The sequence below is a fragment of the Oncorhynchus mykiss genome, chromosome 5, assembly GCF_013265735.2.
Source record: "Oncorhynchus mykiss isolate Arlee chromosome 5, USDA_OmykA_1.1, whole genome shotgun sequence".
Taxonomy (NCBI): domain Eukaryota; kingdom Metazoa; phylum Chordata; class Actinopteri; order Salmoniformes; family Salmonidae; genus Oncorhynchus; species Oncorhynchus mykiss.
The window spans coordinates 32,965,147-32,977,187 of record NC_048569.1 but is presented as its reverse complement, the minus strand read 5'-3'; the positions used below and the strand labels follow the sequence as shown (position 1 = coordinate 32,977,187).

Sequence of the window (12,041 nt, the reverse complement as noted above, 5' to 3'; positions counted from 1 at the left end):
ATTACTCTTTACTAAGAAACTATTTTTGTTTCTTTTTTACAATTTTAATTGAAAACAATCACATTAAGGTACTTAATTGTTACCCATAAATTGTTTGATATTGAGATGAGAATAGCTGCATTGCAGTGTTAAAGGAGCATCTTGGAATGATAGGATGTTTAAACACATTTACATTGTATCTTGTGACCGCTGCAGGTATCACTAAAGTCCCCCGAGACAGTTGTCACTTTACCCATCTACATCGGGAACATCGCTGTCAACTTGATCCCGTCACGACCTATGCCCTCAACTCCAGCCCCAACAACCATCAGCCCCAACCCCGGCCCAGAAGGGGTTACCCCGAGCGCGCCCCCGGCTGAGGAGGACTTGGAGGAGGTGTTGGGTGCAGGGGGTTCAGTCAACGAGGAGATCCCCACAAAGAGTCACTCCCAGCAGGACCAATCCGGCCAGCCCCCCACCATGTCCCCCAGTGCATTCAGCTACACTCCCGGTGTAGATTTCCCCCCCAGCCAGCGACATGCCAATGACACCTCAACGCCTCTGTTCTGTGTGTCTACTGGGGCCACCATCCCCTTCTTCACAGAAGGAAACGCCACCCCAGTACCCACGTCCTGTCCTCTCATACTCCCCCCTGAGTACAGCACCTGGGACTTCACACATGGTGAGTCACCCCCCCCCCCCCCTCCAAACTGTGTCAGTATGATGATCAATGATTAGTGAACAATAGCCTACTATATAGTCTGACTGTTTCTCTGGTTTGTCTGTGTATCTTACAGAACCCCCTCCCACATATGAGGAGAGCTGCAGCAGCAACAACTCCAGCTTCAACAACAGCAGACCGCAGGAGTGAGGACTGAGCATAATGCAGCTCACAACCACAATTACACTCCCTAAAGGACCAATAGGATACTGCAACCCTTTCTCCAAGTGCACAGAACTTGCTCTCCTCCTAAATATTACTTTAAAATATATTTTTTAAAGGGATCATATCAGATTTTGTATTATAGTTTATACCCCCTTCTCCCTGGCTTAAAGGACCTGCTGTTATATAGATGGAATGAGAGTGCAAATTCCCTGTGCATAACAGGAGGACTTCAGAGATAACTTATAGAAGGTAGGATATTCCATAATTGGAGTCTATTGGAGACTAAACGTAGTGGGTAATACAAATTGTGAATATTCTTGCATTGTTGACTTGAAATTGTTGTAGGCCTGCTACTATATCTCCTTTTTCATCCTTCAAACACAACCAAAATCTGGTCTTTATTGTAGTTTCCTTCCAAATGTGCACACTACTGTAATTCCGATCCACTTCCACCGCAGTGGCTCCCTCTTTTGATGAGTGGAGTAGGGGTGGCCTAGCTAGACATGAGGTTCTTAGCATGTCTACCCCCTGGTGGCCATCAACGGAAGAGAATGGAGCCTATTGGAAAAGCTTCAGATCTTCACTTAAGTTCAATGATGCCTGCTGACGAAGAACATACTCCATCAACCTGTGATCTACTGACAAGGAGCTTCTGGAATGTGCATCTTGTCTTGTCACACCTTGTCATCCTGAAACAGACAAGCGGGACATTGTACTCTTGGGTATGCAGGGGAACTGACGTAGCAAGGGTTGATATGCATTTATGACATCTGATGCAAACACCAACTTTTCTTTCACCTTCTTTACCCTGAATTAATGGAGATGATCTGTTGATTTTCCCCATGTGGCCTTAACTCATTCTGTTCTAACTGCATTACTATGTGCTGATGAAGACAGTTGTCTTCAGGGTTGCTGTTGCTTTTGAAATGGCAGTCCATGCTGATCAAATGTGTTGGTGTGACAACCAACAGTGTTAAATGTTCAAGCACAAGACAGCACTTTTTGACAGTTTGAAAACTGTGCATGTATCTGTTTTTGTGTGTGAATGAGTATATAGTGTACCAGTTTGTGTGTGAATGGGTATATAGTGTACCAGTTTGTGTGTGAATGGGTATATAGTGTACCAGTTTCTGTGTGAATGTGAATAAAGTGTACCAGTTTGTGTGTGGCTGATCGCCCCTCCTGTCTTTGATAGTTGATAGCGTTGGACCTCTCAATTTGAAAGCCAAACATCAGGCAACATCATCCACTCTGTTTGTATGAGTGTTTGTTTTGTATGTCTGTCTGGTTTCTTTCTCAATTACAGCATCCTTTTTTATTCATAAGCCAACCTCATTGTGGCTTATGTATTCACAGAGTTGTATGAGACAACCTTTAGCACCTGCTGTGGGAATACATGTACCACCATCCCTCCTGAAAAGGTAGCCTATATAGTACAGTCACAGCCTTTAATACCAGAAAATAGATTGCAGATGGTATTGGGAATTGATCTGTGGTTCAGACCACCGCTCTATACTCATTTTTTATTTGTATTTTACCATTATTTAACTAGGCAAGTCAGTTAAGAACAAATTCTTATTTTTAATAAGGTATCAGCTCTGAAAGAACCATATAAATTACACCTGTATTTACCATGTGCTATTCCGTTATCTCCAAGATTGCTACGGCAGCTTGGTTCTCGAGTCATTTCAGGCTGCCTTTATCAATCCTCTGCCCCGTTGTTTGTATTTCTCTTCACGAAAGTACTATAGCTTTATAAACTCCGACATGTTTTTCATTGTCCATTCTTTTCCCCTCACAAATGGGTGTGTGGTTTTGTATTTTTCTATTTGTAAACAGTTTTCTGGTGCATATGGTAGCCATTTGAGAGAGAGAAAATATTCTGGAAAATAGTAGCATCCTGGTTAATCAATGTAATATTTCAATTTGTTGTAAATCCAATAAAATACCAATAAAATTATCTGTCATATCATTTGTACTGGCTTTGTAAAGTAAAGTGGTTTGTTGGGCCCTATATTTAAGAAACCTGTCCCGAAGTACATAGATTGTTAGATTATGAAGCTATAAAAGTGGTTGGCTAAGGAGAATAAAAAGGTGACCTCAGGTGCCGTCAAAATAAATGGGTTTATCAACCGTGTGCGCTCTGCCAGGGATTTTTTTCCATCCTATATGCCTCATGCTACAGAAACAGGAGACAGGCTCTTGGTCCTATGAGCCATTCCGGCTTGTGCAAGGATACTTACTCACATATCTTGGTGTAACTATTATACACTATACTTTAGCTGCCTTCCTTATAATGCTTTGACAATGGAATGATAGCCAAGATAATGTCCAGTAGCCAAGATAATGGGCGCAACAGGGGAGAGTGTGAGAGGAGCAAGGAGGAACAAGCCTGATCGTCTCAGGGCTCACCACTTCACTGTTTACTGCAGCACCGCTCTTCCTCTGTTGCCATAGAAACTGCTTAGCCCGACTCCATCATCCTCCCTGTGTTACACAAGGACATGGACCACAGAGCTTATGTCTGTTTGCATACATGCCTTCGGGTGGAGGGACTATAATCTGCAAGGGCTACATAATATCACATAATTTCCCATAATCTGTGCTCTATCACTGCATAATATTCTATGCTGGAATGAGTATCCCATGCTGATTTTGTTCAGGTGTCATGATACAAAAGCTACACTGTTGGATCTTTTCTAAAGGAGGAAAATATTAGGGCCAACTTCTATACTCTGTATTGCATTGTCCTGAGTGCCACCATCTGCTGTGATGATGACACCGACCAGGTGTGTGGACTGTAGGCCTTTATCATTATCAGGGGATAGCCAGCATGAGGGTTTGCACTCAGGCTAGAATGGAAGGCTGCCGGTGCGTAGGAGAAAAAATATATGTAGTTCAAAAGGTACTCGTAGTCAAAACCATGAAAAACAAACCAGGGAGGCAGAAATGCAAAAAAAAGTATTAATTTAATCCAGTCGGGAAAGAAATTGAAAGTGCAAGTGGCTATAAATGAATTACAATTGTCTGCATAGGTTTTGGCCTTTTGCCTTCATCAGAGTTGTACAAACAAATTAAGGAGACACACCTGCTGAGTATTAAATGCAACAAGTGCAAACAATTTATTAGATACAATAGAATCTATATATCATTAACCACAGGAGGAAGATAGAGAGCCAATAGTGGTGCATTAAAGCGTTTCTCTTGTTTACTGCTAAACTGTTCACTACTTTAATTCACAACATACTCATTTAATTGTATTTAAAAAATAAATGTACATCAGTTTGTTAAACAAACAGAAATGACTGTAACATGCTTTAAAAACATGTTTACTTGGTTTTTGACATAATGCAATAACTATAATGTTTAGGCCGACAACAAATATATTTGTAGATGTGTTTAAAATATTTTTGCATTAATGTAGTTTATTAAATCCAAAATTATTGTGCAACAGGCTTTAAAAATATATATTATTTAGTGTCAAGTCCTCCCTCAAATCGGCAGACCTGAAAAGATGAGTTGGAGCCAACATCTCTGTCAATAAGGCCCAAAATGATACCAGTCCTCCTCAGGTTGAGGCTGTGAAAGAAGGCAAGGGGAGGTTCAAATTCCTCCCTAGAAAGTTAAGGATTAAACTCAAGGTACACCATCAATGTTTCTATTTTCAAGCTAGAATCCTTAGTTGTTACATCATTTTTTTTTCAACTGCTGTACCCCATCAGAACCCAATATATAAGCTTGTTTTAATCCAATGTTGGTAAACCATGCAGATCAGCTTGTCTAGTTGTCCGATCCTCTGAGGCAGATCAGGACCAGGGTCCTCATGAGGATGAATATGTGCAAAATACAGATAAACATTGATGTTTCATGTGTTAGGTTCTTATTTTTCATAGTCAATAACTCACGGACACTATAGAAGCTTTAGCCAAGTTTAATTCTGCCCAAAGGTTCTGTACAGCTGTAATTCAGACAGCAAAACATTTCTCACCATCACAGTTATATACATGCCACTTAAGACACTCCTCCTTCTCTCCAATCCTTATATGTTATGGTTCAACAGGAAAAGGTTAACAGGATACCTAACCCTTATAACTCCCTTAAGGGGAACTGACCTCACCTCCTGACCTCAACCTAATCCACAGATGTCCATCTGTCTATCCCCCAACACATTTCAAAGCCACGCCATTTATATAAACTTGGAAATGACTAATAAATTGATAAAAAATGATAATAAAACATGAATAAAAAAAACTACAATGATTATAAAACATGAATAAAACAAACAAATGGAACAAACAATGAACAAACATTCACCGCAAGGTTTACAAGTTCAGAGACTTATGGCCTCTTATTTCCATCTATCTTTTATTTCCATCTTTCGCACATAACAAAATTCCATTCCAGCTGAATCTGCGGTCTTGTTATATGTCATATGGAGCAGCTTTTAGATTCTCTACTTCCCCCTTGTGGTTCCTAAGAGAGTCAGAGCACAAGACTTGGAAAGCAACAAAAAGACACACAAAACATAACAGTATTAACAATGTGATAAGCTATGCATAATTATAAATGCATGAAAACCGAAGTCTGAGACCCTGACATTTCCCACTCTCTCTTCACCTGACTCTATGCCTCCAGGATACTTTCCTGCTGGGTTCCACAAAAATGAAATCCCTAAAAAGCCTCCTCATGCTGTCACCCAGTCTTCCCCTTTCGGCCCCAGGTTCCGAGAGGTGTTCCCAAGTCATGTCATTTTCACTTTGTTCCCCATCTCCTCCATTTCACCTGATAGGCAAGTCACCTGATATGCAAGTGTGTATCCCTAATCCACGTTACATCCTCTTGAGGTAACTCAGCACTGTATCTGCTTTCACATCAATGCCTTCAACATTTTGTTCAGAGTACAATTACCCCTCTATCATATGATGCATTAACCAATAAAACATCTAACCCAACCCAACTATGATGTGTAAAGTAGCTCCCAGACTCAACCCATCTGTATGTCTTACAGTGGAATCGTGTCTCTCTCATTCCGCTTCCTCTGTCATGGTATTTTCACTCCCCCATTTATGCAATTGAACCTCACTTCACATGAGAACTATGCAGCCTCCCCAGGGAGAGACATGACGATCTTTACCACTGCAGGTACTGTACGGAGTAGTGTGTGTCCAAAACCAACGCTGTCCCAACTCCCCTGCCTGGTGTCTCTTGATGTACACTCATTCTCCAGTATTCAGCCCGTGCCATTGGTTATATCTCTGCTTTCACCTGAGGATATACACACTGCAACACATGGGCCATTTCCTGACAACATCATTTGTGATATTTGAATAACCGCATCCCCTGTCCTCCCATCGGTCCCCCAGTTACGAGTCCATGTGACATGAGTCGTCATAAACTGATATCCCAACAATGCTACTAAAGTAACCATTGCTACTTAGTAACCATTGCTACTTCCAACATGGCCCTTGACTATAGTCTCATAATACCCCTCATTTGCGCAGTAGCCCAAATCCATGCTGTCAATATAGCATCCTTCGCTACTAATACTGCTCCTTCCATTACTGTCCCTACAGCTCCATCAGTTGCTGTCCCTACTGCTCCTTCCGTTACTGTCCCTACAGCTCCTTCCGTTACTGTCCCTACAGCGCCTGCCGTGAGAATACCTCTTGCATGTAATCTGTCAAATGTTCACCGGCTGTTAGAAATTGGAATTAATTCATTAATATCCAACCTAACAAAACTCTGAGTCACAGGTGTCCTGAAAGTTTACCATCGTGTCTGAAATGCCACCACTATCTCTTCTACTCTTACCATAATGTTAAACTAAATCCCCATATTGTGCACAGCTAGCTGCTATCCCTCTTCTATGAGCTTCTCCTATATCAATATTCAGTATCTGGGAATGATACTCCTCTGTCATTACATCTAAACCACAACACATTATACTTCTAATGCATTTTCTACAGTTATATACATACTAACACGTTCTCAAATCAGTTAGTCAATAAACGTCATTCCCTCCTCTGGAACAATGAACACTCATGTTCCACCAAACCTAAAAACATATTGACTTGAAAAGAAAAGAGAAACAAAGTACACGTTTAATAACTTAGCACCACTCATTGATGCAATGTAACATAACAATTCTGAATACAGGGTAAAACAAAAAAAACTTTCATGGTTGTCCCAAGCTATGATCCAGTGATTCCCCCAAACAAACCACTTCCTCTCAGGATGACACTTAGAGATACGTTTCTGGAGACCCTCTCTTCCAAATAAATGTTGGCAGAGCCCCCACCCCTCATCGTGCTTTCGCAATTCTCTCTTGCTGTATCCCAATCACAACTAAAACATTTGATAAATTATCCAACCCAAATGTAGATCGACTGACCTCAATGCTTACTTTGAGTCTAGGGCTCAAATTCCGGTTTATCAACTTAGCACAGATCCTCTTTGTTAGAACATACATTTATAGACATATTTGTATTGCTGGTCATAACACTTCTCAATCCCTGTTTTCCTGTCATGTTTGGCCTGGTAAAGAAAGATCAGTATCTCAATGCATTCTTAGTCTAAATAGTTTGCAGGGCGTATAATCCCCACCCCCCTTTCCTTCACCTGGCACTTATCGTTCTAGTGTGTCTTCTTTAGATATCGTTTACAGTTCATTTTCCCAACGGCACATGTAACTTTTGCCTGTCACATTTCATGGCCCTTGATAATGTCCCGATTTTAATATCCAAGTAGACACCTCCCTTTCTCCCACGTGCAGGATTCTCTCACCTGAGCTTGTTCTCTCTCTCCAAACTCACTCCACACGCGCTCTCAGCACCCTGGCCCTGGTTTATGGCTCGGACTCAGATGGGAGTGGTAAGAGTCACTGTCTCTGATTGCACGCCTATGTCGCTCTTTCTTCAGCCGGTTAGGGAGGGTTTTGAGGTCTACACATACTGTCTATGGTCAAATTATCCTACCATGCATTAAGACACGATCTGACGTCACCTTCCATGATAACCTCAAAAAAAGCACAGATCACAACAGTTAAGTTCAGTACATTTCTGTTTCAGGAAACCAGACAAACATTGATTATATGACGAATTATGAAATTAACCTTTTCTTAATAACATCTCTTAAAAAGCATAACATAATGTTACTGCTAAAACTATTTTCTAAATTACTCCATACTCCCTTATTCTACTGGTGACCTCTAGAAAGAGTTACCAGATCATGAAGTCAGCACCCTAACCCCTCACAGAATTCCCATTCCAGGATCCCAATCTGGTGATATTTGTATCAAAACAAAAACACAACATGAAATCAGCAATACCTATATCACAATCCATTTGATGTAACTGCCATCCCTTATTAACATATAATTTTATTTCTATATGCAGCCTGAACACAGTACCACTGTATAAGTACCCAAAGACCAGGACCTCAGGGAAGTGGTCATTTTCCCTTTTCAAACATGTGATTAAAAAAAACATGTTAAATCAAAAATAAAACAATTCGAATAACCAATCAACTTAGAACAATCTCCTAAAGTAATGGTATAACTTGGATAGAGAATGGTGTTTCTCATTAATTTTATAATGAAATCCCCCTGTTCTGTCAATTTCTAATGAGGGTGATCATTTCTCATTAGGATTTTTTAGTATACAGGGCTTTCTACGCCATTAAAATGCTTCCTATCCCTTCCTTTCCCTTTCCTTCGGAAACCCTTTAAATACCCCCTAATTTCCATCCTCCTGCATACCCAATTTAACTGAATTGAAAAGACTCCATCCAATAAATCCCCCAACACAGCGACAGTCTCTCTCCAACAATTCACTGGTCTCCATTTCCCCACGTGATTCTCCATAATCACCATACACATAAAAAATAATGTGAAGTTAATTTTAGGTTAGGTAACCCCTATGCTAATTCCTTGTGACCCCTCCCTCCTTTCATGCATTCTAGAATTCCATTCCAGAATAAGACGACATCAAACGTACATTTCTTTCAAAATAAAACCACATAAAATGTCTAATGATTTAAACAACCCCTAAGGCCTTCTGCATTTGCAAGGAGTGTTTGGCCATATAATTGAAATGTGTTACCCTTTAGAATCCATTCCCCTGGCATTTCGCCTAGAATCTCCAACCCAAAATACGTTTTCCTGTGGCAAATTTAGCCAATTTCTCCTCGTAAGGAAACTGCAACATTTATGTGGTTCTCTAACACCTTCTCCCACCAAGGCAGCCAGCCGCCTTAGCCATTTCATCTGCTTTATGATTACCTATGGCGATTTTATCTGTACGACTAGTATGATCTTCACATTCCACCACTGCTAATTCACTGGGTAACTGACATGCTTCTAATAATGCCTCTACCCCCAGACCATTTTTATATTGGTGTTCCTGTCGCTGTTAACATGTCCCGTTGTGACCACAATGTCCGAAGTAATAAACTACTCCAAATGCATACCACACACAGCGTACCCCGTTACTCTATTTCCTTCTGTGTTCATGTAACTAGAGCCATCTGTATACAATACTTTTCCAAATTCCAATGCTGTCTCTTGCAAATCAGGCCTAGGTTTTGGAGTAATCTGATCTGGGTCACATGTAGGCAATTCACCCTCCCCAGACAACAGCATTAACGACGCAGGTTTCAAAGCACCAATCTTATGAAATTGTAGATTTTCCCCATTTAACGTTAACTCCCATTTTGTCCATCTTGCACTACTAACATGTTGTGCTTTCGTGCTGTTCACTATGGTTGCTAATGCGTGTGGAACATACAAATCTACTTTTTGACCCATTATAATGGAATCCGTGTTATGCAACACCATTTCAGTCGCCTGTACCGCCCTAAGGCACGGTGGCTAGCTATTTACACCAGTACATTACTGGTCTCTCTCTCCTCCCACGACTCTGCGCAACCACCGCGCCACAACGTCCCTCCTGTTCATGAACAAACATTTTAAAATATAATTTTATGTTTGGAAATCCCAATGGTGGCACTTGACACAATTGCTTCTTTAACTCGACAAACACTTCCCTCACACTCTTGATTATTGTACCATCACATAACCTACAATTGACACCCTTTAAATGATTGTTTCAATGCAAAATTATACCAAGTGGGACTTTTTGTAAATCCCATCGGTACTCTACTAAAAGTTAGATAAAACGTGCTTTCTTACGTCTTGTCTTCCATCACATAGAAACTGTAATCTCCATGAACCACTTATCAATCGAACAGAGACTATACACCGCTAGGTAAAAGTTCCATACTTGCTAATCTCAAAACGATGAGTTGTTACTCTTTTGAAAAATATGCAATCTCTTGCCTGGCAGCATTTGCTACAAATACAGCAGGCTCCATACCCACTTTACACTCCCATACCCACTTTACACTCCCTTTTCCAATGACCAAAAGCCCCACACCTAAAACAGCCAGTGTTCCTCAGTAAGGAAAGTAGAAATTGGCTGTCCTAAAAGTCGCAAAATGATGTCATAACCTAATTTGCATAATTGTCCATGTGCATAATCCAGAGGAGGAATGGGAGAAGGTCATGTGGTCTGATGAGACAAAAATAGAGCTTTCTGGTCTAAACTCCACTCGCTGTGTTTGGATGAAGAAGAAGGATGAGTACAACCCCAAGAACACCATCCCAACCGTGAAGCATGGAGGTGGAAACATCATTATTTGGGGATGCTTTTCTGCAAAGGGGACAGGATGACTGCACCGTATTGAGAGGAGGATGGATGGGGCCATGTATCGCGAGATCTTGGCCAACAACCTCCTTCCCTAAGTAAGAGCATTGCAGATGGGTCGTGGCTGGGTCTTCCAGCATGACAACGACCCGAAACACACAGCCAGGGCAACTAAGGAGTGGCTCCGTAAGAAGCATCTCAAGGTCCTGGAGTGGCCTAGCCAGTCGCCAGACCTGAACCCAATAGAAAGTCTTTGGAGGGAGCTGAAAGTCCGTATTGCCCAGCGACAGCCCCGAAACCTGAAGGATCTGGAGAAGGTCTGTATGGAGGAGTGGGCCAAAATCCCTGCTGCAATGTGTGCAAACCTGTTCAAGAACTGCAGGAAACGTATGATCTCTGTAATTACAAACAAAGGTTTCTGTACCAAATATTAAGTTCTGCTTTTCTGATGTATCAAATACTTATGTCATGCAATAAAATGCAAATTAATTACTTAAAAATCATACAATGTGATTTTCTGAATTTTTGTTTTAGATTCCATCTCTCACAGTCGAAGTGTACCTATGATAAAAATTACAGACCTCTACATGCTTTGTAAGTAGGAAAACCTGCAAAATCGGCAGTGTATCAAATACTGTAGTTGTGATGGACGCTGTAGGAGAGAGGAATAACATCGTGGGAGAGACAAAAAGTGAACTACAAATGAACTTTCTTCTATCAATTCTTGTTTTTTTTTATGTCACAATTCCAACCCTCCTCCTTTATCCGGGCTTGGGACCAGCAAAAGTGACCCAAAAGTGACCGGCAAAAGTGACCCAAAGAGACTGGCAGTGTTACTTCGTTTTTTTTTCTAATTTGGTTTGGTTTTTAACCTTGTGGTCCACTTAGGAGCCTACAACAAGTCACAGTAAAACAATAACATTTTTAAGTATACAATCTAAATGGACCAAAAAGAGATTGTCAATGGCAATGTGAGAAAATTATGTTAACTAGTCTGGCCCTAATTCAGGTAATTTTTTTTCATGTAAACCAGGGCGGGATGAAACAGCGGCGGCTTCCCGCGTGCGCGATTCATTTGCAGTCTGGACGTGGAGGGGTGAACAGCTCCTGCTCTGACTGCAGCTGGGAAGGACTGCTACGCGAGGACTGGGCCGCATGTGTGCTTTGGAACAGGGTTCACTGCAGCACCCGCTGCTAGTTGAGAAGAGTAAGAAGGATACATGCTTTCACCTCAGTCTCCAATAACATCAGAAAAAGTCGCTAGATTTGTTGCTCGTCACTTTTTTGAAAATGTTTCGCTACAGGGGTCTGAATACTCGCTAAATATAGCAACAAAGTCGCTAAGTTGGCAACACTGACTGTCTCCCTATGCTTTGATGCCTTTCCGCTACATTTCTTTGTCTTATCTTGGCCATTGAAACTATAGGTAGGCATTTTCTCTATGGCCCTATTAACCCCTTGCACGTCTGAGTTGA

General features: G+C 41.2%; 1 protein-coding gene across 2 annotated transcripts in view; it reads left to right on the top strand.

The window, feature by feature from the left end:
* LOC110523633 (arrestin domain-containing protein 1) overlaps positions 1–2,837 on the top strand; it is a 48,208-nt gene extending 45,371 nt beyond the window's left edge. For both annotated transcript variants that reach the window (XM_021602502.2, XM_021602500.2), the window contains 2 exons: positions 196–661; positions 777–2,837. In XM_021602502.2, the coding sequence (XP_021458177.2) occupies positions 196–661; positions 777–850 (540 nt within the window). In that variant the 3' untranslated portion in view covers positions 851–2,837. The remainder of the gene's footprint in view (positions 1–195; positions 662–776) is intronic.
* The last annotated feature ends 9,204 nt before the right edge of the window (positions 2,838–12,041 follow it).